The following is a 25,979-nucleotide window of genomic DNA, read 5'->3' as shown; positions in this document are numbered from 1 at the left end:
AGGCGACCAGGTATTGGATTAGGGTGTATAATCTAATTTTTGGTGTTCTGAATGTGAATTTATTGAAAGATCCTTATGAGGTGCTCATGGGATCCCCATCACAAAATGTTACTATAGCGCAAAGGAAACTTATTAACAACATATTTTTAGCCGCTAGGCTGGTCCTGGGGAAATCTTGGAAATCTCAGCAAATAAACTTTAATCTGCTAAAACCCAAAATAGACTGGATAATGGTAAACGAAAAGTTAACCGGTATTGCTCTAGACAGGGTTCCCATGTTTCTGAAAATTTGGCAGCCCTGGATAGACTACAGATATGGTGGAACTCTCCCTCCTCATTTGCTGACACTCTGACCATCCAGATATAGCGTACAGTTGTTCTGTTACAATACTAATGGTAATGATATGATGTTGACGTAAACCACCTTCTTGCTTTAGTTATTTTCTTTTTCTTTCTTATTATTACTTAATTTGTATAATTTTAATTGAACATACTGGTCAATTGTTACATATGACATGTCTTAATATGATACATGTTCCATCTGATTATTATGTATTGAGATATGATATACGATGTGCATGTGCATGATATTCCTTTGTCTGTAACAAACGATTACCCTTCTTCTTTCCCTTTTGAAAAACCAATAAAAATGTATTCAAAACGAAAAAAAAATAATCCCAAATCCTAATTTATGATGTTAGTCAAGCAAAATACAATTCACTTACACTATAAGTGAGTTTTGTGTTTATTAGTCTTGGAATTCACAATCACAATAGACAGGCAGGTGCAGGTGACAACGCTGTTATTAAAGGGGCTGTTCACCTTTGAGTTAACTTTTAGCATGACATAGAGAGTTATATTCTGAGAATTTGCTATTGGTTTTCGTTTTTTATTATTTAAGGTTTTTGAATTATTTAACTTCAGCAGCTATTTTATTCAATTGCATTTTAAGCAGACTGGTAGCTATGGTCCAAATTACCCTAGCAACCATGTATTGATTTAAATAAGAGACTGGGATATGAATAGGAGAGGGGCTGAATAGAAAGATGAGAAATAAAAAGTAACATTAAGGAGAATGCAGGCAGAAAATATATTTGGCCAGCGCCTACCCACCACTGTGCCCTAGGCACGTGCCTCGTCTGCTTACGCCTAGTTCTGGCCCTGTCTGTACTTACTGTGACAGGTAGTTTCACTTTAAAGAAATACAAATAACAATATGCCTACATCTTAAATACATAAAACAGTGAGAGGCAGAGGGTACTGATACTCCAAGACAAAGTCCAGACAATGAGACAAGAACATAATCCAAGGGCCAACTGAGCCCTAGAAGATTAAGCTCTTGTGCACATGTATACAGGTCAGTTCAAACAACAGTGAGCACACATAGCAGTTGCTGGTCGTGACCTGCACAAATGAGTTTCGCTATGATAAAAGGTTCTGTTTAGCACAAAGAATTTGCATAAAGTTTAAAATAACTTCTAGCTCATGCTTGCATATAATAATGAGAGAACTATGACAGTATCCCGTATTAGGTAGAATAGAGGCAAAGTCTGGTTTAAAACAGGTTAAAAATGTAATTTCATTTGTAAAAATCATTAGTATAAAATGAAATCAGTCTAAAAAATTATAATAAAATTGTTTACTTAGTAGTTGTTTTAATGATACATCTTAGAAATAATAAAAGAGTAACAGTAGGGGGAGCTTACAGTACACCAAATCAGGGACCAAATTGGCCTTATAGTTCTTTTACTAAGTAAGACCTAGAAGATTCAGCTCATTTTGCAGCTACGAATTAAGAAGGAAAAACACTATACTTTATTCTAAAATGGATCAATCAAACCAATGAATAGGGGTTTGTCCTAAAAATGTCATTTGGAGTCATTTGTTCTCCTATCACATTTACTCTGAGGGTCCAGCTGAATGGTTAAAAATTGAAACAGCATTTCTTTTGTGTTTTCGTTATAAAAAAACACTTTGGGGCAAATTTACTAAAGGGCAAAGTGACTTACGGTGGCGTGATGTCATTTCGGGACTTCGCCAATTTACTAACAGGCGCTGGCGTAAATTCGCTAGCGAAGGAGATAGACTCTAGCTCTACTTTGCACTCTAACGCCAGGTGAATTTTAATGAACGTTACCTCTTGCGCCAGACTTGCCTTCGCCACCTCAAGCCAAGTGCAATAGAGTAGATGGGAGTCTCAAAAAAAACGCTGGCGACTTTTCAGTTTTTGAGGCTGCAAAAAATAGTATTTTTTTTCTGGTACCCGGCTTCCCCTCTACATTTCCTAACATATGCACATAAACTATACAGTGGTCTCATGTGTAGGGCAATATAACAACTCTATTTTCTTTTATTAAGGCTCCCCGGGCTTGTGTAGTGTAATGTATTTGCTGCAACATATACGTCCATTCAACTTTAACTTCCCGCCGTATGCAAATTAGCCAACGCTAGCGCAACTTCGCTTTGCTTGCCGAATTAACGCTAGAGAGACTTCGACATCGTTCATCGCTCCGGACACAACTTTGCATTTTAGTGAATTAGCGTTGTCCTGGCAAAATTTTATCTGGCGAAATGTGGCGATGTGAGTGAAGCCGTCGTTGGAGGTTAGTGAATTCTTTAGTATAGTAGCCCAAAACCTCCAGCCATGACAAAAGTCAGGCTGTTGACCAATTCCCCCCCCCCTTGATTGTAGTCAGTAGACCAACATCTGTTGGGGCTTAAGTGTGTTGGAACTAGATATTTAGACAGCTATACAGTTGAATAAATTGATTTTTATGAGAGTACAGGTATGGGATCCATTATCCGGAAACCCATTATACAGAAAGTTCCATATTACGGAATGGCCATCTCCCATAGACTCCATTATAATCAAATAATCCAAATTTTTAAAATGATTCCCTTTTTCTCTGTAATAATAAAACAGTACCTTGTACTTGATCCAAACTGGGATATAATTAATCCTTATTGGAAGCAAAACCAGCCATTAATGTTTACAGGATTTTCTAGCAGTTTTAAGGTATGAAGAGCCAAATTACAGAAAGACCCGTTATCCGGAAAGCCCCAGGTCCCGAACATTCTGGATAATACATCCCATACCTGTACCTGCATATTTATTATAGTAAAAGCAATTTACTGGAGTTACCTAACTTTCTTAGGTCGCATTTAGAAACATTGAAAAAAACAGGTGCAGAGAGCCATGATATTCCCGCAATGCAGCTTGTGCCTGCTAATTTGCACTTGCTGCTGTCAGGTTCAGATCATTGCACCTCACTGTGAACTCTGTACTGACAGGCACAAATTGTACCTCCATGTAGAGACAGCACATGGACATTCCCTTTGATAGCCATTAATTGTACAATGTGCTCTTTTAGAGAGCATATCGCCAGGGCCATTTTAATAAACAGACCAAAGGGGAATGTACAGTAACTTCCTGCCTGGAGTTGAACCAATAACCTCATGTTTTCTGCATTACCTCTACTCTATATGGTCTTGGTTCACTGTTGTAGGTATCCTTGTATTCCCTGGTAGGCATGGTGAGCTCAGCTGTTACTAATCTGGCTACATGTGCTCAGTATTTTCCATAAATATATAACCCCCTGCTCTGCACTGACTCACTGCCCGTTATAGGTAAAGTGTGCTTGATTCTAGGTGCTCTGTTCCTGCGATTGGTGTCCTTTGGTTCTTGCTACTTGCTTCTGACCCTGTGTGACTTCCTGGTTCTGACCCCGGCCTGTTCCTTACCTTGTTTTTGTCTCACGATTCTACACCTGTTACCTGGTTCTGACCTGGCCTGTCTGACTAAATCCAGCTCCTTTCTTACCAACCCCTTCCCTGATTATACATTCAGCGCCCTTGCTTGCCCCTGTAGGAGTTGCTGAATTCTCGTGCTGTAAGTCCTGGCGATACCCGAGTAGCTGAATGCCAGGCCCAAAGCCAAAGGTGATTGTTATAGGCAGAAGAGCAAACCTAGACAGGAATCCAGTCACTCTCCTGGGGTTTGGGTTGCCATACTTGACAGGGAATTTGCCACGGTGCTGCCAGGAGGGGCAACAATCAGGTCTTTTGCATGAAGCATCCCCCAGAAAAAAACTACTTCTACTTAGATTTATAGATTTTGCTAAAGCATTTGACACAGTACCACTCAGAAGGTTACTGATTATATTTATTAATACAGATCTGGAACATAATATTTGATAGACTACTATAGAGTATTAGTACTACTCTGCTTATACTACATCATAAAACAGCAAGGATTATTTGTGAATTGGTGTTTTTTTTAGCGATTTTGGGGAATTCATTCAGTTAACTACTTCCACTTTCATCAAAGGCACAGTTGGCCAAGGCAAAGTAATTTCAATATGCAACATTCCCCTCTGCCACTGACATTATAGAACCTCCATGCCACAATAAACTGTGTCAAACAGACAGTCTCTCTCCCCTGTCAGGTATATATATCCTCATGCTTTGCCCGTGTAGGAGTTGCAAATGCATTAGCAGGCATACATACTACAAGTTTGGGGATACCAGAGACTGCAGCTGCAGAGGCCCATGGCATTCCACAACCTCACTTACTGTCCTCACTGTGTAGTACCACCTACACTGATTCAAATGAAGTTCGAATCAGTGTAGGTAACTCCAGCTCTTCCAATAAATTCTATGCATTTGCCAGCAGACAGCAACACTCCTCCAGCCTCTTAGCCATTATCTCCTAGCACAGCAGACCCCTTTACATTGAGATGAAATCCATCATGACTATATAGATCAAACCCCAAAGAAAAATCAGCCCAGTGCTCTAGGTATCCAAACGCTTTTCTACACCAATATTTTAGCCACGCGTTTAGCTCCCTATGCTCCCGCTGTCTTCCTAAAGTTGCATGAGGCACAGGTAAAATTCCTGGAAAAAATTACCTAAAGCCTAAATCCCGAAACTCACTTTTAAAGGTCCTCCCCTTACTATTAGTTTTGTCATTAGTGCCAATATGTACCAAGACAACTGGGTCATGCCCAGCAGAATGCTGATCTGACACATCCTTGTAGAAGAGTTGAAAACTGGAAACTCACCAATGCCAACATTTAAAGAAGAACTAAAGCTTAACTAAATAAGTATTGCAGAAATGTTGTACATTATGTTCTGGGCTTCTGTACCAGCCCAAGGCAACCACAGCCCTTTAGCAGTGAAGATCTGTGTCTCTGAAGATGCCCCAGTAGCTCCCCATCTTCTTTTCTGCTGATTCACTGCACATGCTCTGGACTGCTGTAATTTCCCTGAGTTTAGGGACTGACTCGCAATATACTGAATATATATCATTTAAATATCAGTCTGATTAGTAAATAATTCAGATTATTGCAATATGTCAGCTCAGAAACCAGCACAATTAGCATCAAAATGTAATAACCAGCCTTGTATTATCAGTGTATATCACAGACAACCTCTAAGCTTAGTTTCTCAACAGCTGCTCAGAGCCCACTGTGCATGTCACAGACACTCCTAACAAAATCCAAGATAGGAAACTCCTGTCACATCTTTGAAGGCCTGAATTATTACTGATATAGAGATGTTAAACCTTTAGGCTGGTTCGATATGTTCAGTATATAAAGTATGTCATATTCTAGTCTAGTCATATTAATTTTTAGGGTTTAGTCTGCACTCCTCTTCCGGCTTCATCTTTCTTCAAATTGCGCAGTAGAATGAAAAAGCAGACTTTTTAGTTAAAGTTCGGCTTTTCACTCGAATGCACATGCGTAGCTGCGAGAAGAAAGAAGTCAGAAGAGAAATACTCTGTGGTGCTCGCTGGAATAACCCCGGGCCGGTGAAGTTTTCTGCTGATAGGAGCATCAGCCCCGGGCTTTCAGGTAAGTATATACATTCACTTGGGGGTGCTTAACATTTGGCACGGCCAAGTGCTAAACGACTTTCCTTCTCCTTTAATACAACAGATTCCCACTCATCTGCCCTGGGAAAGAAGCTGCTTCATCAGAAGATTCTCTACTCTCATTCTACACACAGTTGAGGAGCAGGAAGTGTCTCACAGAGGGAAGGGGCAGAGCTAAATCCGGACTGCTGCTCTGAGCAGTAGAATAGGCATTGGGATGATCCATTATTCGAAGGGGTGCTGACCATACGATGTAAGCCTTTTATTAGCTTATTGACGGTTTTTAATGGTATTTTGAAAAAATGTGCTCATATTAAAAAGAACAAAATAATATATATATACATATGGCAAGAAAATATCCTTTATTATAAAGTACAAGTCCAGTGCCCCCTCTTGCCCCTATCTGTGGACACCGATGGTCGCACCCCCTGCACCCCCGGTAGTTCCACCATTGGTTGCTGCCCGTTTCTCTCTGACCAACATACCCATGAAGTCCTAACTATGCAATTTGTTTGTCTACTTAATCCTTACTGGAACAGTATAATTACCGGTAAGTAAAAGTTATAGTTTCAGTTAACAAGCATGGCATGGACGTTAATGATAAAGCATTTTAATATGTGATAGGCATGATATCTTTGTTGAAACGTGCTGAAGTGGTAATTTTATCTAGAAACTCTCTCCGGGCCAATGCTCAGCTTCTGAGACAATCTACAACTCTGTTTATTTTGCCTACTGATTTCTCATAAGAGCATGTACAGGCTGGTGTTTTGTTGTGTGTTGTGCCGTATTCAAGTATTCAGATTACTTTAATGGTGATGGCCGTGTTTACACTGAGGGTGAACTTTTGCTAGAAAATGTTTAAGTCTCTATATTCAGGTCAACATTGGTGTGTGCAGTGACAGACAATTGCCTGCACACTGGTTTACAGATTGCTGCCTCTTTATAGCGGGCAATCAGGACAGGAATGCAGCTGACCCACCATGCATGTGAAATAGCAGGTCACCTGTAATGTGTTGAGGAAAAATATGACCAGCAACAATATTTGGGGGGGCCTTTGTGGGGTTGTCCCCAAGCATTACACCAATGAAGAATATTTATAAAGCACTACTTTTGTATGCTGAGCTGTAAATATTTAACAATAGTACAGAAAATAGAAACAACAGTGCAAAAAATAACATACATATATTAATGAGCCACTTTACCCTCTAAATTTCAGCAGAATTGTCAGTAGTACAGGTACAGGTGCTTGCATAGATTTTTGGCTCACGTATTGATGAAAAACTTGGTAAGCTGTTACAGTAAAGATATCATTTACTTTTCTATTTAATTAGCCACACCAGCAACAATGTCCCGTCATACACACCAGAATGCTAAGCACAAGATGGCACAAAAGCATGGATGTTTCACAGATTTTTGTGCCTGTAAGATTTCAGAGATTATTTGAGAGGTTTCAGTAAATATACCGCTCTTGAAATACTAAAATAAAAGCAAGGACAACAACTCTTTGTTACAATCTTTATTTAATATGAGACAGTATAAAATAGCAACATAAAAATCATTACTGGGCAACATCATATAACATAAATTACAAAGGATACAAATATGTGTCTGTTTATGGGCACAATTAAACAAAAAATATAACAAGATATGTGGATTTTACAAAAGACAACCCAGTACTAAAAATGCAGAAGCTCCCATCAAAAAATGCCATTGAACAATGAAAATAATTCAGTTTTCCAATTTGGAAAACACATCTTGCAAAAATTAAAACTGCCATAATTTCTCAACGAGCTCAACTGATGACAGATGTGGGGGGACAGCAACATCTAGAACAGTTATTCCCTACTAATGGCTTATGAGTAACATGTTGCTCACCAACCCCTTGGCTATTGCTCCTAGGGACCTCAAAGCAGGTGCTTATTTTTGAATTCCAGGTTTGTGGGCAAGTTTTGACTGCATAGAAATCAGATGTACTGCCAAACAGAGCTTCCTTAGATTGTCAGTACAAGCAGGAGCTATGAAAGAGCGAAAATAGCCAATCCCAGGATTTATTTTGCACCCTCATGCTTGGGTTGCTCTCCAACTCTTTTTACAATTGAACGTGGCTCATGGGTAAAAAAGGACCCCTGATCTAGAGTATATAAGTATATGTTGTCTGAAATATATGCTCCAGAGCATATTAGAATCCTCAGTCTTTTTGTGACCTTCATAAAGATGCCATGACCTTGAGCTAGGATGTTCCTCCTAATTACTCAGGAGGTGCTGCTCCTTTTCCTGGGATGGATCACTTTTCTTTTTATTAGATCCTCTTCTGCATCACTTTCACAATTTCTCTAAAACACAACAAAGAAAAAAAAATCACAGGCTCATAGCAAATACTGTCCTCTTTATCGCTTCCCTAAAATGGTCAAACTAACTAGGAATAATCCCAGATCAGATTAAAAAAAACAACAACAATTTTAATAGTATATAAATATTGCTATACTAACAAATCAATAAGAAATTCAAACAAAGAAAAATACCTATATATTTAGCATTTTATCCACCTATAGGGAAAAGCTTTGCTTAAGTTGAAAGGGTTGTTCACCTTTAACTTTTAATATCATATAGACAGTGATAATCCGAGACAATTTGCAATTGTTTTTCATTATTTGTGGTGTTTGCGTTATTTTGCTGTTTATTCAGCAGATCTCCAGTTTCCACAATCTGGTTGCAATGGTCCAAATTACCCTAGCAACCATGCATTTATCTGAATAAAAGACTGGAATATGAATAGGAGAGGGACTGAAAAGAAAGATGAGTAATGAAAAAGTAGCTGCCCTCAGAAAATTGGACTCCCTATAAATGACAAAATGCCTTAAAATACATTCTGTGTGTAGACTAAAATTACAAAAGGGGAATTCTAAGCAGTTCATCACATACTGCTGAGAATATGCAGAAGAAAGCATTTTCAGCTGGTTTGGGAAGTTAGAACTGCCCCTTCAATTTGTTATTCCCCAATGCAAATTGCTAGCAGTATTTAATGTTTTGGGCAATTCTTTTTAGTTCCTGATCAAATAGTTCCGAAACGCAGAAAAATAAAATGTTAAAAGTGAATGCATTTGGATTTTTTGGATGTTTTACCAAGTTCAAACTATTTTGAATCTTCACACTAAGGGGTTGGATGGTGTCATTGTAAACACATTATCCAAATTGTTGGGACATGATTTTTAACTGATTATATTCAGTATGATGAAGTGTTTATAACATTTTCATTTTCATGATAGTTACCATTTAAAGTTTCTTTATGTCTTTCTAAAGCAGCTCTGTTTGGGACAGCTCACTTACTCTGTAAACTGATCTAAATTGATACATTAGTTGATATATTTCTTCTATTTGGCCCTGCTGAGCAGAATCCCTGAGTTTCATTTAAGGTGGATGTTAGAATTTATATTATAGTTGCTAATATTCCACAGATACTGCTGAGAAATGTATCAACTAATGTAGCAAAGCAGCTCTGAGGGGTCACTGACTCTGTAAACTGTTCTAAATTGATACATTTCTTATCTTTGTCCCTACCCCGGGTAAGGACACACGTGCAGATTCGGAGAGATTAGTTGCCCCGGCAACAAATCGCCTCTTATTCAGGGCGACAATCTCCCCAAACTGCCTTATCCTTCCTTCCCGCCGTCTATAATGAAAAGTCGCCAGCGGGATGGCACTCGCGACGCTTCTTTTTCCGAAGTTGGCTGAAGTTGAGGAAACTTCGGGCGGCTTTGGAAAACGAAGCGTCACGAGTCCCTGAGTTTCATTAAAGGAGTTGTTCACCATCAAACAACTAGTTGTATTCAGATAGATCACCAGAAATAAAGACTTTTTCCAATTACTATCTATTTTGTATGTGTGACCATTTTTCTAATATTGAAGTGTAACGTGTCAGTTTTTCACCTTCTAACAGTGGCAGAACTACCGGGGCAGCCGGGGGTGCGAGCGGGCCAGGGCCAGCACTCCCTCAGGACCACCCGGCAGTCCGTGCACCACTAACAAATGCGGCCAAATGCGGCCATACGGAGGGGGGCGGGGCCCAGCTGCGCGTCACGCACCTGGGCCCGCCCCCCTCTAGGATCGCTACTGCCTTCTAAAGCAGCTCTGGGATGGGGGGCTTAAAGGAGAAGGAAAGGATTTACATGAAAATCCCTTTAATATAATTACCATACTTCTGCCTCCCAAACAGCTATAGCAGTTCTTCTGGATGAGCATTATTTATCCAGCTTGCTGTCTTGAAAGTAAGCCCTCTCTTAAATAGATTGCAGTTGCCATTTTCAAGCTGCTGACATCACTTCCGCCCGTGTCTCCTACACTGTAAACTGCAGCTTTAGGGAGAGGGGCTGTGCAGGACTGTCTTGAAAAAACAGAGGAGAGTTCCGATTGGACAATGGGATTAAGTGGGCGGGGCTAACGAGGGCAAGACTTTCAGCACGTACAGGCTGAATATGCTAATGAAGAAAAAAAAAAAACGGCAGCAGCAGCTCAGCAGTGAGGTGCGCATGTGTTTGCCCGGGGAAATCTCTGTTGGAGGAGAAAGGAAGCAGCTCTGGATTGAAACAGGTACCTAATAGCAGGACCTGACTTTGCCATTACAAAGTCAAACTAAGCAACATTACATTGAGCTGGGGGAATATGTTAGAGACTATATTAAGGCTGAGATTTTTAGGGAATGTTGTTTAGAGACTTTCCTTCTCCTTTAATTGAAAAAAGTCTTTATTTCTGGAGAACAATCTGAAAACAACTGAACCGAAAAAAGTGTATGGAAGGTGCACAACCCCTTTAAGGCCCAATCGCACCCCCTGCTCCCCCGGTAGTTACGCCACTGGCCAGTGGAATGGCACTCGGATCGCTTTGGTTTTCCAAAGTCACCCGAAGTTTCCTCATGTAAATCGCTGGCGAAAAGGCAGTTCGGGGAGATTAGTTTCCCGAAGAAGAATCGATTTGTCGCTGGGCGACTAATCTCTCCAATAGTGGCGTGTGTCTCTGCCCTATAAAAAGGCGGCTGTTAGAATTTATATAATAGTTGCTAATATTCCACAGATGCTGCTGAGAAATGTATCAACTAATGCAGCAAATTGTAACAGTTTAGAATCTGCACCTGAATTACTGAGCTCAAACACCAGAGACAGGGACATTAGACTCCCAATTTTGGGAAAATAGCAGAAAATAAAAAAATGGAAAGCAATTGAGGACTTTATTTCTGGTGAACAATCTGAAATCAAATGAATTGAAAAGAAGTGTTTGACGGTGAACAACCCTTTTAAAGGGCATTATATCTTTTAACATGAATTTAATATACAAGGGCAACTAGTTTATGGAACAATTCGCTATGCCTAATGCAAGAACTGTTCTTTTAAATGCAGAAACAGGAAGGTCTGAGGTCATCACATTCCCTTCTCTCCGTCTCATTAATATTCATTAGTTGGAGAGAAGCATTTCATGTGCTAGTGTGCCCTTACCCTAAGGCTTGTGCTGAACATATTTTTTGTATGTTGTCTTAATAAGTCAAGTCTGTTGTCTAAATAAGGCAAACAGGGAAATTAAAGTTGCTCCATGTTGTGAGGTAGACACATAATTAGATTACAAGTACATTGATTATCCTTCAGCATAATAAACTTCTGTTTATCTTTGCACTTGTAATTTAATTACCAACCTCACAAGGACCAAACACGGGGTAACATCAGTTTACATGTTTGCCATGTTTAGCTCAAGAATAACAAAAAAAAAGAAGATTATTGTGATTAAAACACAATACCTATTCACTGAAGTCATGTTAAACATGAGGGTTCACAGCCCTTAAAGGAACAGTAACATCAAAATACCAAAGCGTTTTAAAGTAATAAAAATATAATGCACTGTTGCCCTGCACAGGAAAACTGGTGTGTTTGCTTTAGAAACACTACTATTGTTTATATAAATGAGCTGCTGTGTAGCAATGGGGGCAGCCATTCAAAAGAAAAAAGGCTTAAGTTACACAGCAGATAAACTCTGTAGAACATCATGTTATCAGTTATCCACTATTTAACCTGTGCATATAGCCTTTTTTCAATTTCCGCCATTGCTACAAAAGCAGCTTGTTTATATGAACTATAGTAGTGTTTCTGATGCAAACACATCAGTTTTATTAGTGCAGGGCAACAGTACATGATATTTTCATTACTTTAAAGGAATTGTTCAGTGTAAAAATAAAAACTGGGTAAATAGATAGGCAGGCCTGGACTGGGAGTCAAAATAGGCCCTGCCATTCCAAGTACACAGAGGCCCAAACAGCCCCCTACCAGCCCACACAGCCTCCTACCAGCCCACTATATGGTAACTTTCTATGGAACCATACAGCAGCCCCTCTGGCATTTGCCAGAACCCACAGATTGCCAGTCCGGGCCTGTAGATAGGCTGTGCAAAATAAAAAATGTTTCTAATATAGTTAGTTAGCCAAAAATGTAATGTATAAAGGCTGGAGTGATTTGATGTATAACAAGTCAGTCAGAGCACTACTTTTCAGCTCTCTTGGTTTACACTGACTGGTTGCCCTGGTTACCAGGCAGTAACCAATCAGAGACTTGAGGGGGGGCCACATGGGTCATTTCTGTTGCTCTTGAATCTGAGCTGAATGCTGAGGGTCAATTGCAAACTCACTGAACAGAAATGTACCATGTGGCCCCCATTCAAGTCGCTGACTAACTCAGAGTTATAGAGCTGAAAAGCAGGAAGTTGGATTCTGGCTGTTTTATTAGACATCTGTTCACTCCAGCCTTTATATATTACATTTTTGGCTAACTAACTATATTAGAAACATTTTTTATTTTGTACAGCCTATCTATTTACACAGTTTTTATTTTCACACTGAACTATTCCTTTAAAACACTTTCATTTTTTGGTGTTACTGTTCCTTTAAACAGCAGTAAGGTAAGGATAAAATGCCTAACCCCCTTCACAGTGAGAATATCTTCATATCATTTGGCTTCTTAACATAACATTTTTCTGGTTTCTCAGCAAAAAATATTGTGCCAGAATAATTAAGAAATAAGTTTCATGACTAATTGAGCAAAACCAAACATTGAGGGAACAGACGCTTTGTGGGTGTTTTAACTCCATGGTAGTTAATTAGTATAGAATCTGTGCTTGTTATTTGTTCTGCAAAGACTTTCAACTAGGTTATTAAAATAACAAGCACACTGTTTTTATTCAGCAAATGAATAAAGGATGAACTAGATCTGCTATAGAATTAAATTGTATTGCCACTAGTCTAAATTAAAAATAAAAATCAGTACAGCCTTCATGATTGTCCTAAGTATAGTCACACATGGGTCATTTGCCTTGGGATCCTCTCCTTTACTCTGCAGGTTGACATCTAGATCGAAACAGGGGTTTCTGTCAATTTAGGGGGGTGGGTGGAATTACTCATAGATGTTACTGACTCAAACTAATTTTTAGTCCTAAGGGGCCTATTTATCATGCTGTGTAAATACCAGTGATGTTGTCCAGAGCAACCAATCAGCAATTAGATTTCAACAGTTAAAGATCTTATTAGTTGCTATAAAGCCACATCACCGGTAATGTTCACTCCTCTTTTTACACAGCATGATAAATAGACCCCTTAGCCACTGTTATAATGATATAGTGTAAATGGTTTGCTACATGTCTGGTAACCCCTTAGAAACCAATCAGCAGTTAGCATTTACTGGTCAGCTATTTGAAAACAAATATCTGTTTAGTTGCAGTGGATTAGTAGTTGTCCATTCACACAAATGTTCCTTGACCATCTTAACATCATCTACAAGTTTAGAACTAAGCATTACCGTAATATCATCTTGGGTACTGTAGATTTTTTTCTTTAGGGAACGACTCAGATGATTGCAGAAAGACACAACACTATACGAAAGCTGTCAACGAAAGTGAGACAAATGCATTTACACGAAAATACATCGTAACAGCAGAGGCAGAGAAAATTACATGCATAAATAATGGAACCAAATTGATTCAATGAGAAAAACTAATTTCAGCTGCCATCTTTCACCACAGATTACAATGCTGTTTTAAAGTTCAGCTTCAAATAAACTTTATCTATAAATGATTTGCCTTCCTATTCAGGGGACTATTTGGCCTGCAACTGAAGATGCTGCCTGGTGTTTAGTTCACTGGGGCCCATTTATTAACATTTAGCTAATTTGCACCTGGGAAGTAAAAACTCCAAGTAAACTGATTGACTATGAGGTTCCAATTTTAAAAGAAGATAGAATGAAGAGAAACAGATGCAGAGAGAGGGATAGTGAAGATAAACTTGATTATTTCAGAAACAATGCAGAATTTTTAATTGATTGTGTTTAGAAAATTTCTTATTTCAGTATGATGAAGCTTATATTAAATTTTCATTTTTGCGATAGTTCCCCTTTAAGCATCCATACACATGTATGACCAGGAGTGTCTTCAAACAGAGCTGGAGAGCTTAGAGGCCGAGTACAGGTTAAATATGGCTGGATACAACAATAATGGTGAGTCAAAAATCATGCTAAAAAAAACACCAAGTCAAACGCCACTGGCCTAAAATAAAGGGAAACCAGAAGGATGTCTCTACTCAGTAGAACTTACAATCTCCTCAGCTAACTAAATATGTTGTAAAAAATAAAAAGCTCACTCAGTGCTAGTGGCAGAGAAACCCTTGAAAATCACATCAGTTCTGCAATAAAAATGTGACTTCAGAACAACATCCTATACCATAGACATAACATGGTGTGTATCTACATCAGGGATCCCCAACCTTTTTTTATCCATGAGCCACATTCAAATGTAAAAAGAGTTGGGGAGCAACACAAGCATAAAAAAAGTTCCTGGAGATGCTAAATAAGGGCTGTGATTAGCCATTTGATAGTCCCATAGGTGCACTAGCAGCCCACAGGAGTATCTGTTTAGCATTACACCTGGGTTTTATACAACCAAAACTTGCCTCCAAGTCAGGAATTCCAAAATAAGCTCCTGCTTTGATGCCACTGGGAGCAACATCCAAGGGGTTGGGGAGCAACATGTTGCTCAAGAGCCACTGGTTGGGGATCACTGATCTACATAATGTAGATACCCACATTAATAGGTATCTGTTACCAATGTTATTATGAGGTGAGAAAGTTGAACAATCCCTTTAAGCTGGAAATTCAGCTTTTGTATTGCAGAGAGTGCAGTTGTGCTCTCTGCACTAGCGATGCGCCCCCTGGACCTCCTCTGACCCTGTAAAGTTAAGTGCATGTGGACAAGGGGGCGGCATAGCTAAAGCCGCCTCAAAGAGGCAAATAATACAGAATGGCCCCTGCTAATCAAACAATACTTGCTACTGTAAATGATTCCCAGTTCGCATTTTTCTATAATCAAAAGGGCTTAATTCCAAAGTGCAATTACCTTCCATCGCCTCCGGGCGTACTGCTTCCTGAAGTTCTCCAAATTTATCAAAGACTTCTTTCTCACCATAATCTGACTCTTATCTCTTGGCTGCAAGTAAGAGAGCATCATATTATTATATTATCAGTTATGAAAGTGCAAGAAAAAGAAATTAGAAATAACTGCTAAAATTACCTGTATGCATAATGGTTGGACCTATAGGAATAAAGAACTTGTTTGGGGCCTTCCATTTACAGAATAAAGCTAAACACCTTAAAATTATTGTAAATTTAATTTCCCTGATTTATGGTGGTCAGCACACCGTAAATAGGGGAAGGAAGGGAGTGTACTGCTATAAATGACTACAGCAAATTAAATTCCCTCTGGATAGTTGTTAAAGGGACACTGTCATGGAAAAAAAAAAATGTTTTTTTCAAAATGCATCAGTTAATAGTGCTGCTCCAGCAGCATTCTGCACTGAAATCCGTTTCTCTACAGAGCAAACAGATTTTTTTACATTTAATTTTTGAAATCTGACATGGGGATAGACATATTGTCAGTTTCCCAGCTGACCCCAGTCATGTGACTTCTGCTCTGATAAACTTCAGTCACTCTTTACTGCTGTACTGCAAGTTGGAGCAATATCATCCGTCTCCCTTTAACCCCCAATAGACCAACAACAGAACAATGGGAAGGTAACCAGATAGCAGCTCCCTAACACAAGATAACACCTCCCTGGTAGATCTTAGAACAGCACTTAATAGTAGAATCCTGGTCCCACTGCAACACGTTCAGTTACATTGAGTAGGAGAAACAACAGCCTGCCAGAAAGCAGTTCCAGCACATGACCAGGCAAAATTACCTGACATGGCTGCCTACACACTAATATTACCACTAAAAAACATTTGCTGGTTCAGGAATGAAATTTTATATGGTAGAGTGAATTTTTTTTAGTGTAAACAGGGTAATTTAGAAATAAAAACTACATCATAAAAATCATGACAGAATCCCTTTAAGCGATACAATTACCTCCCTAAAGCTGTATGTTGCTAAACACCTTAGTGCTACCAGATACATTAGATAGTTAAATGAAAGAATTGAAAGACTTTTTAGCAAGTGCACTTACTAATACACTTAGTACAATTCAATCCAGGAACTGCTCTGTTTGCTTTTGTGGGGTGTATATATTCCAAATTGAACACAGCTTTAAATTGTCATTTTTACCTTTCTCTGGATCATAAATGTAGGAGTTAAATGCAAGCCACCCCCCTTCTGTAGATCTTAAACGAATAGCTCCCTGCAGAGACCAACTGCATCCATGCCTGCACCTAAAAGGGCCTTGGTCCCCTCATTTTCGCCTATGTAAGTTTAAAGTAGCGTAGCTGGGGTGGCTGCCACCACCTTGCACCACATTACATCCTACTGTTTGCTCCCTGGCTGTGATTGCCAACCATCAACATATATAATGGAAACAGATCATGTTCTTGCTCCACTGTACATACCCCGGTCTTCAGTTTTATAGCCAGTACAAGTATGGTGCACACACAAATGTGTCTAGTGTGGGGGGGGGGTCACCGCTGGATGGGGACTATTAACAAATACAGAAGGTTTAATTAGGCATTGACATCTGAAATGTTAGAAAGCATTTGGCAAAAGGTAATATGGTGTTGAAAATATTATTTCCATATGACAACAAAAGTATGGGCTTTTAGTCTGATCAGTATCTAAATAAATAAAAGCACTATTGCTTTAAAAGCTTACGGTAAATGCAGTCCTGTAATGGATCTACTAACATTCTCAATCTATTCTTGGCTTCCTGTTCTCATGGCCTCGCCTTGAGTATAGCACTTGGATTTGTTCCGAAAAATTATGTGTTTTGATTGCTGCTGTATCTGCAGAGGAATTACATGCCTATATATATAGGCATGTAATACTGTACTTTGAGGTGTGCTTTAGTATTTTTAATTTTAAATTCAACTACCTTTACAATAATTAATTAGCAGCATTCCCCATTTAAGAGGAAGACTTAAACATAGGGGTGCGCTCATATCTTTAAGGGTTTATTTTGATAAGAATATCTCAGTGTGACATGTGAACAACTGTCTAGGAAATACATATATTAAACACACAAGTTGATTTTGTGCATAAAATTGTCTCCACAATCTAAAAGTTTCCAGTCTTCATTGGTATAATGCTCATTAAATGGTGAACATTCGTAGCCTTTGTACAGGGAAACTCCTATTTTAGGTCCAGTAAGAATTTAATGTACTACACCATAATCATATTATATGTGAAGTTCTTGAAGATTTCTTCCATTCATATTTTCTCTTAAGTGGTTGTTTGCTATCTATGCCAATATCTTGTTAGCCAGTACTCCTTTTCATTTATTGTAACCATATTTATATTATTGTGCAACTGCGTCAACTCATGCTTTCCATACATTTTGTAAATGTTTTCATTATGTAGCCTGTCACCTGTAGACGGCTGGGTGATTTATTCGTTTTCAAGTTTGAGGGTGAAAAAAAAAAATCGCAACAAAACTTCATTCATAATTGTTCATCAAATAAATAAATGAATTGCTAATTCATTTAATTTAATTTAATTGCCATTTTTTAGCTTTTAAATGTGGTAGAGATGGATAAGGTCCCCACCTGTTGGTATTAGGAATTGTTGGAGTGCCCCTATCGGACATATACTAATTTTACATTTGTTCATCAATAGTTTTTTTTTTATTTTTGTTTCTTGTTTATTCTTATTTAAGAAAATACTCAAACTGAGTAACTGCATTTGGCTGGTAAAAATAATGCTTCATTCCAATGTTGTTGATAGGGAAGAAAGATAAATACATAGGATATAGGTATTTTTCTCCAGAAAAGGTGTCAACTGTATTTGTGTTTCTTACAGATTTGCTGTTTATCATATTACTACAACTCTACAACAATTTTGGTTATGATTATAATGCAACACCAGGCCAAGCCAGCTGGGCACCCTAGGTTACCTGGCCAGCCACCTTAGACTCCCCCCTGCATGTGCAAAGGAATTAAGGTTGGCAATGGGAAGGGAGTTAAATGACTTGAGGATACTGGGGGGACAAGTGCCCAGACTAGCGCTAGGCTTCATATGAGGATTATGCCTAGCACCCCCCACCATTGTGCCCAAGACACAAGCCTCTTCTGTTTGCCCCTAGTTGTGGCCTTGGTATTAGGTGGTATTAGGACAGTCAGATCTGTTATAGGCTATGGGGGGGGTGGCAACAAACCATGTGATAGAGAATGCTTGGATTTCGAAAGTCTGAAGGCCTCTGGCGTAGTGTGAATACTGACATACCTTGGTACCTTGGTTGAAGCTTTGCTCAGCGTGTTTGGATTCTACAACACACAGGGAAGTTAAAGATAGCAAGTAGAGGTCACAGAAGAGTTTACAAGATTTTCAGTGTGAAATTTGGGGAAACCTATATAAGTGCAGCACATTAAGTGCTTTGCACAAATTTTTATTTGCGTCATGCCCACTTTTTGACAACTCCTCACTGCCCACACCCTCTCAAGGGCATGGCCACAAAGTTCCTTTAATAATTAACAAAACAAAAAAAAGAAGATAAATATTTTAGCATGTCCCATTGCTGTAGCTGTCAAAAGAAAAACAGCTACCCTACAGCAGAATATTATGGTGGGTAAGCCCAAAATGGAAACATTCTTGAGTCAATGGCTTCAGGGGCACTGCTGCCATAAGGCAAGTTGAGGAACTCACCTCAGGCAGCAGCAGTCCCCCAGATTACCAGGGGCAGCAAAAAGCCACTCCTAATAACCTTAAAATAAAAATACCGATATTTAAATCATAATTTCGGTTATTCTATCTCCCCTTCGACTTTCTCCGGCACTTGGAAAGGTAAGTGCCGGGTGTGAGGGCAGCATTTGAAAGGCCGCCTCAGGCAGCAAAACCCCCAGAAACGCCTCTTAATGGCTGCAGGCATGGACTATGTACAGTGACACTTTTCTACAGTGACCAACGTCCTGAAGTGCGGACTGATGGGGACCCTATAATTGTTTACATTTACAAATATATTTATATTTGTTTACAATGGTGAAATGTAACTTGGTAACTTGCGAATGGGCTGCACTAAGCTGTCAGAAAAGCACTTGCCTTGACTTTCACAGCAAATCGGGGGCATGTGAGGAAAATAACGTCAGGAAATCTAGGTTTTCCTTTAAGGCAGACAAGTGCAGGCTTTCTTCACCTTGTGCCTGTTATTCACCTTGTTATTCAGGTGTTCTTCACCTTGTTCCTGTTATTTTGCACCACTATAATAAATGAGGCCTAAAGTCTCAGTCTTGGTGGCATAATGCAAAAAAATGCAAGGTTTTGCTATTGGGGTTTACATATAGGTAGGTTCCCAAAACCATAATTGGGACTGTGTTAGGTGAATTATTGATGGAATATAAAAAGAATAGAAGAATAAAGTACATGTATGTAGATAGTATATAGTTGTGGGGGCAATATCAATTTGCAAAACCCCTTCAACATCCAACCCTTGAGACCATGTCTTATTATATAGTGTGAACAGATCTATTACTTTTTAAGTATATAAAAGGTATGACTCATACTAAACACTCTGGCATGCATGTGTGAATGTTATCATAATGGGTGTGGTATGTGTGAGTGAACAGATAATGAGCATTATTGTATCCCAGAAGGAGGTGAAGTGTTGAGTTATTGTTGGCAAAAGTATGTTGAACATGTGTAAGACCTACTGTATGCTTATTTTTGCGTGACAAAAATCCACCTGTAACCTCTAAAGACAGGTACTTTCCATAAACAGTGGCATAACTACCAGGGGATCAGGGCGTGTGATTGCACTTGGACCCGCTCCCCCTTAGGGCCTGCTGGAGACCACACTGCAGCGAGCGTGGTAAAGAATATGTGCGACTGGAGGGGTGGGGGTGGCTTAGAGTGCAAATCCTGCACCCGGAACTGGAAGATGTGTTAGTTATGAACACGTCTTATGAATCAAAACATACTTCCAGGATTCCAGCATGTTCATCGTGTGTTAGAAGAGACTATGTAGAAAATATCAAACAATCATAATCATGAAAATCAGGTAAATAGCTTTTTTTGCTATTTACCAATAATGTACAAATATATTTTATTTCTTGTCAATGCTGCTAACAAATACACATCCAGCCTTTACCATCACACATGTTTTTATATATTATATTATTATATTATGCCTTCTTCAGAACCCCAAGGGAGAATGATCTTCTGGAACTTTACACAAGGATGCTTCTTGATGTGCTAATATTTGTTCAATCAGCTTATAGTTTTCATCAGGCTGTTGCAGGGAGGTGTTTGTGTATGGAGGGGAAATTGGGTAAAAAATTATTAGAGGGGAAATTGGGTAAAAAATTATTAGCACAAAGCTAAGTGATGGAAAATCAACTTGCAGATAAAGTACAGCAGCAGTCTAGCAGCTGTATCTCAGCTTATGCTACAGTTTTCCACTAGTTCCAGGACACTATGGGGCAAATTCACTAAGATTCGTAGTTGCGCCAGCGTCCGCTTCGCCAGGCGAATTTTCGCCAGTGCTACGCAAATTCACTAAAATCCGAAGTTGCGCTCAGGGGAAGCGTAATGTTGCGAAGTTGCGCTAGCATTAATTCGCCAAGCAAAGCGAAGTTACGCTAGCGATGATTAATTTGAATACGGCGCAAAATTGAAGTTTCAATGGAGGTATATGTAGCAGCACTACACAAGCCTGGGAAACCTTCAAAACAGCAAATAACATTTTTATTTTGCCCTACACGTGCCCACTGTATAATTAAGGTGCCATGAGTTAGGAAATGTAGGAGAGAAGGAGGGTAGCCCCAAAAAAAATTTCGATCTTTTTCAGCCTATCACCCATAAAAAAAGAAAAAACGCCAGCGCTTTTTGGGACTTAGAAAATTTTTAAATTTTTCTGAAGCAATCCCTATCTACTCTATTGCACTTCGCCTGGTCTGAGGTGGCGAAGGAAGTCTGGCGTAAAAGGTGAATTTGTGTAGTTACGTCCGTTGCGCAAATTCTCCAGGCGGAAGGGTGCGAAGTAACACTAGCGAATTTACCCCAGCGTCCGTTAGTGAATCGGCGAATTAACGAAAATGCACTATGCTAGCGAATTAACGCTAGCGTTAGGCGCTTCGTCCTTTAGTGAATTTGCCCCTATATAACCAAATACTGTAATATAGCATTTTGCAGGTACGCAGAAAAACTTTCAAGCAATGGTCTTTTAGAGGATTTTGCTGGATACATACTTGGGTTATTCCTTTAACAGATCTTACAAATTATTGTTACATCTGCGAGTCAGTTATTTGAATCTTCAGACCCTCCAAAAGGTCCTGACTGCAAGAGCCATTAAGGAGGTCCATGAATGAGTCATTCAAGTCCCTGGTAAACACAGATGCAAAATTTCCACCACAGTATCCTTCATCTCCCCCATGGAATCCATCCACCAAATCCTGAATCAACTGGAGGTCTTCAGACAGTTCCTGGGTCATACTGTCATACCGTGACTGTAGTTCTGCGTATTTTCCAGAGAGGCTACCAAGACCAGATTCCACTGAGGATATGTCATAATGAAGATTTCTTTTCATGGATTCTACCTTTCGGTATTCGTAGCGTAGTTGAGAGAGTTCATGCCTCACATTCTCATTCTCTTCCTTATACCAAGTCTCCTTCTCATTGTAAATTGAAATGAGAGCCTCTACGTCTTCTTGTAAGGAGTCATAGTTCATGGCTAATGTACTGAATTCATTCTCTGCACTGGATAGATCTTGCACAACCTGTGCAAACCTCTCAAAGTTGACATAGGTGTTGTTAGGTGGCATACTAGAGTGGGATTTCATAGTGTATTCCTTTAGTCTCTTGGTCTTTAGCTGACGGACGGCTGTTCTTTTTGTGCCATGTAATTTCGTTTCCTCTTTTGACTGTAGTGTCTTCGGGCAGGAAAGTAGGATATTAAAGTCAAAAGACATGACTAAAGAGGGCTGCAGGTGCATCAGCTCATGCCAAGAACACACCAAGAATCATGGAATATATGTGCCATATTAATAAGAGAATAATGTGCAATGCATCATCATCAAAAGTAAAAAGATCAGACATTGTCACAAACATTATTAGTTGGGTAAATGCTCATATCACGGTATTCGTCAAACACGGTGTTACTTATGGTTGCAAATTAGTATTTTTTTTTAAGCAGGGGCTGTCTATTTATGCATGGCTAATTTCTGGTTGTCTACTGACTAATTCCAAACCATCACTAGAAGCAATTTTCGGCTATTAGAAAGCTGTTTATTGATTCTAAATGTAAAGATCCTTACTATTACTATGCATAATTTAAGTATCAAACAGACTTTAAATGTTTCTGTGATAAAAGTCTGCAAAGAAACATATTTAAACTTTAGTTCCCCAGCAGCTCTCGTCTAATATAATAATTTATTTCTGTGACAATACTTTGGGCAGATTTAAGAATGCTTGAGCATTTACCTACTAAAGCCATGCGGGAGTTCCTAAACTCTCACGTGGTTACTTCATTCAAATACCTCAGCTACCTGGCGATATTTTTTTTTTTCCTGAGTAGGTTTTTCAAAAAAAGAAAAAAAGATTGTCACCTAAAACCTGCCAAGCTTTTCATTTTTTTCATGGGGAAAAAATTATTATAGGTATTCGAATGAAGAAAGCATGCGAGAGTTAAGGAACTCCTGAGTGGTTCTAGTATCCAATGGCTTGAGCATTGTTAAATTGCTATAGGCCTTCTTTTTTTTTTACTATAATCTGTAAATGTGTTTTTAGGGTTTAAAATTAATTTGGTTATCACAAAAGCACAAAACGTATTTTTTGTAGTTGGTGGTGCATGCCATTAATTCCTAAATAGTCTATCCTGTACATTCAGTGTCGGACTGGGACACCAGGGGCCCACCCAAAAACCTTAGACCAGGGGCCCACCATAAACCCTTAGACCAGGGGCCCACCATAAACCCTTAGACCAGAGGCCCACTCTGAGTACTAATATTCTTCATCTCCTCAATCAACCTATATTCTCCTAGTCTGTTTTCTTTATACTATAATCAATTATTCCATCTATTTAGCCTCTTTGTCTTCATAGAAATAGGGAATGGCCATGAAATAGACCAAAAGTTTAGCAGCATGAAAACCCACTGAAACCTGGGCCCACCGGGAGTTTTCCTGGTATCCTGGTGGGCCAGTCTGACACTGTGTACATATGAATAAAAAAAGTATTTTAGATATATTCTGTTTAGTGTTTATACCCATCTACTGTATAGCACCACCGAATATGTTGGAGCTTTATAAATATGTGTTAATAATTATAATAATATTAGGCAAATAAAATCATGAGGCCCTCCAAATTGGTATGTGAATAACACCCAATATGAAAGTGTCACTATACAGTAAATTGTTAATTTTTCCTATTTTTTCTAAAACAACACATTTTTTCATGACAAAACAGGGTGCATGTTGAAATTTTACATTTGTGAAAAATCTTGCTGTGGGCACAACCACAAATTCTGCAACAAAACTGTACTGAGATTATTTGTTCACCCTTATTACTCTCTATGAAGCACAATTCTACTGTTAAAGGCAGGGGCGGCGAGTTGAGGCACTCGCCTCAGGCAGCAGTACCCCCCTGGTTACTAGGGGCAGCAAAAATGCCGCTCCTGGTAACTAAAAGCAGAATCTCTGGTTTTCAATCCGGAAATTCGGCTCTTCTAGTGCAGAGCGCGCAACTGCGTGCTCTGCACTAGAGTCGTGGACCCCACCCTGGAAAAGTGCGTGCCGTGGGGAGGGGGGAGGCGGCAAAACGAAGCCCGCCTCAGGCGGCGAAATGCGCAGGATCGGCCCTGGTTAAAGGGTTTATTTGTCCTTTACCTATTGTTCTCACATGCTTTGTAGGACTTTTGTTATCAGCATTTTAGTGTTCCAAACAGTTTGTTAGATCGTTGTTGGAAAAAAAAAGAAAAATCTGTAATCATAAAAATATTCCTATGAATGTTATCTAGCACTCAAATACATGCAAGACATTAGTTAAACTCACCGTGATCCAAGGGTGACGCAGGGCTTCCTGAATAGAAAGACGTTTCCTAAATAGAAAAAAGGACATAGAAAATGCTGATGGTGTAAAGTCCATAGTAGGTGTAACATTAGGAAGTACATTGCTCACTTATTCAGAAATGTAAATGTTTAAAAGCATATGGGAAAATATACACTAGCTCTTCTTTTGTGCAAATAGTTTTTAAAACTTTCAGCAGAAGCCAGCTGAAAGACATCAGGGACAATTTTATGGAGATACTTCATTATAAGGAGATATACAGTAGCATGATGTAGACCAATAGAAATTTGAATAATGATTTTAAAAAAAGAGCATGATGGTAAGAATTTTTGCCTTCCAGCTCTGGGGTCCTAGGTTTGATTCCAGCCAGGACACTGTATGTTATGTCCATGCTTGCTTGGATTTCCTTCAAATACTCCTGTTTCCTCCCACACTCAAAAAACATACTAGAAAGATAAATGGCTCCTGATAAAATTGACTACTGTGTGTGAAAGAGATAAGGAATCTAAGCTGCACTTGGGCTAGGAATGTTGTCTATGATGTACAATCTCTGTCCAGTGCCGCAAAATATGTCAGAATTCTATAAATAAAGGATAGTTATAAAGCTGTGTACTTTTTATGGAAGACTAATGCCTAAAATTGCACTTTTTTTTTTTACAACATTCTAGAACTGGCTTAACACATTAAAGTCAATGGAATAAATAGAGGGGGCAACCATTCTGTGTGAAAAGTGGTGTAAAACCGTGGCACAAAGGGGCACATTTACTTAGGGTTGAATATCGAGGGTTAATTAACCCTCGATATTCGACCGTCGCAGTAAAATCCTTCGACTTCGAATAACGAAGTAGAAGGATTTACCGCATTTCCTACGATCAAAGGAAAAATCGGATTTTAATCTATCGATCGAACGATTTTCCTTTGATCAAAAATATATAGGAAGCCTATGGGGACCTTCCCCATAGCCTGACATTGATGTTCGGTAGGTTTTAGGTACTTGGTCGAAGTTTTTTTTAAAGAGACAGTACTTCGACTATTGGATGGTCAAATAGTCGAACGATTTTTAGTTTGAATCGTTCGATTTGAAGTCAAAGTCGTAGTCGAAGGTCGAAGCAGCCAATTCGATGGTTGAAGTAGCCAAAAAAAACATTTGAAATTCGAAGTATTTTTTCTTCTATTCCTTCACTCGAACTTAGTAAATGTGCCCCTTAGTGTGGTTGTTTACGCACACATTTTCAGGTAAACCCTACATTTATACCACAATGTCACACTTGGCTAAACATTGACATTAAATCAAAATACAGTTTCAATAAATATGATGGCTATGGCATGTATGGATATGTGAAATGTATTTTAATGCTGATTTTTTTTTTTACATATTTTTGCCCCTAAATATGTGCATATACCATATGTGTGTAAAGCTGTGAACTACTATAATACTTTTTTCCACAAATCTTTGCATATTTGACTGTTAGTAAATCAGCCCATAAGGGCGGAGGGGGGGGGAGTTTGTCTTCCGAATTCTATTTTTAGCACTAAAAACTTATGCTAATTACTCAAAACCACGAAAAAGTCTTAATTTATTAAGTGAAAAACACTAATAGAAAACCATCTACAAG

The 25,979-nt window shown here is 39.0% G+C and overlaps 1 protein-coding gene across 3 annotated transcripts in view; it reads right to left on the bottom strand.

The window, feature by feature from the left end:
* Window positions 1-7,376: 7,376 nt before the first annotated feature.
* Window positions 7,377-25,979, bottom strand: part of LOC108711286 (death-associated protein kinase 2) — a 54,506-nt gene continuing 35,903 nt past the window's right edge. The window contains exons 9-12 of one of the 3 annotated variants that reach the window (XM_018252876.2): window positions 24,349-24,394; window positions 15,288-15,377; window positions 13,700-13,783; window positions 7,377-8,206 (exon numbers count right to left, since the gene is read on the bottom strand). In XM_018252876.2, the coding sequence (XP_018108365.1) occupies window positions 8,126-8,206; window positions 13,700-13,783; window positions 15,288-15,377; window positions 24,349-24,394 (301 nt within the window). In that variant the 3' untranslated portion in view covers window positions 7,377-8,125. Of the gene's footprint in view, window positions 8,207-13,699; window positions 13,784-15,287; window positions 15,378-21,369; window positions 22,232-24,348; window positions 24,395-25,979 lie in introns of those variants that run through there. The other 2 variants (XM_041586655.1, XM_018252875.2) reach the window with 2 other exon arrangements.

The sequence above is a fragment of the Xenopus laevis genome, chromosome 3L, assembly GCF_017654675.1.
Source record: "Xenopus laevis strain J_2021 chromosome 3L, Xenopus_laevis_v10.1, whole genome shotgun sequence".
NCBI classification, from domain to species: Eukaryota; Metazoa; Chordata; class Amphibia; order Anura; family Pipidae; genus Xenopus; species Xenopus laevis.
The sequence above is the reverse complement of the archived record's forward strand: the minus strand, read 5'-3'. Positions and strand labels throughout refer to the sequence as shown.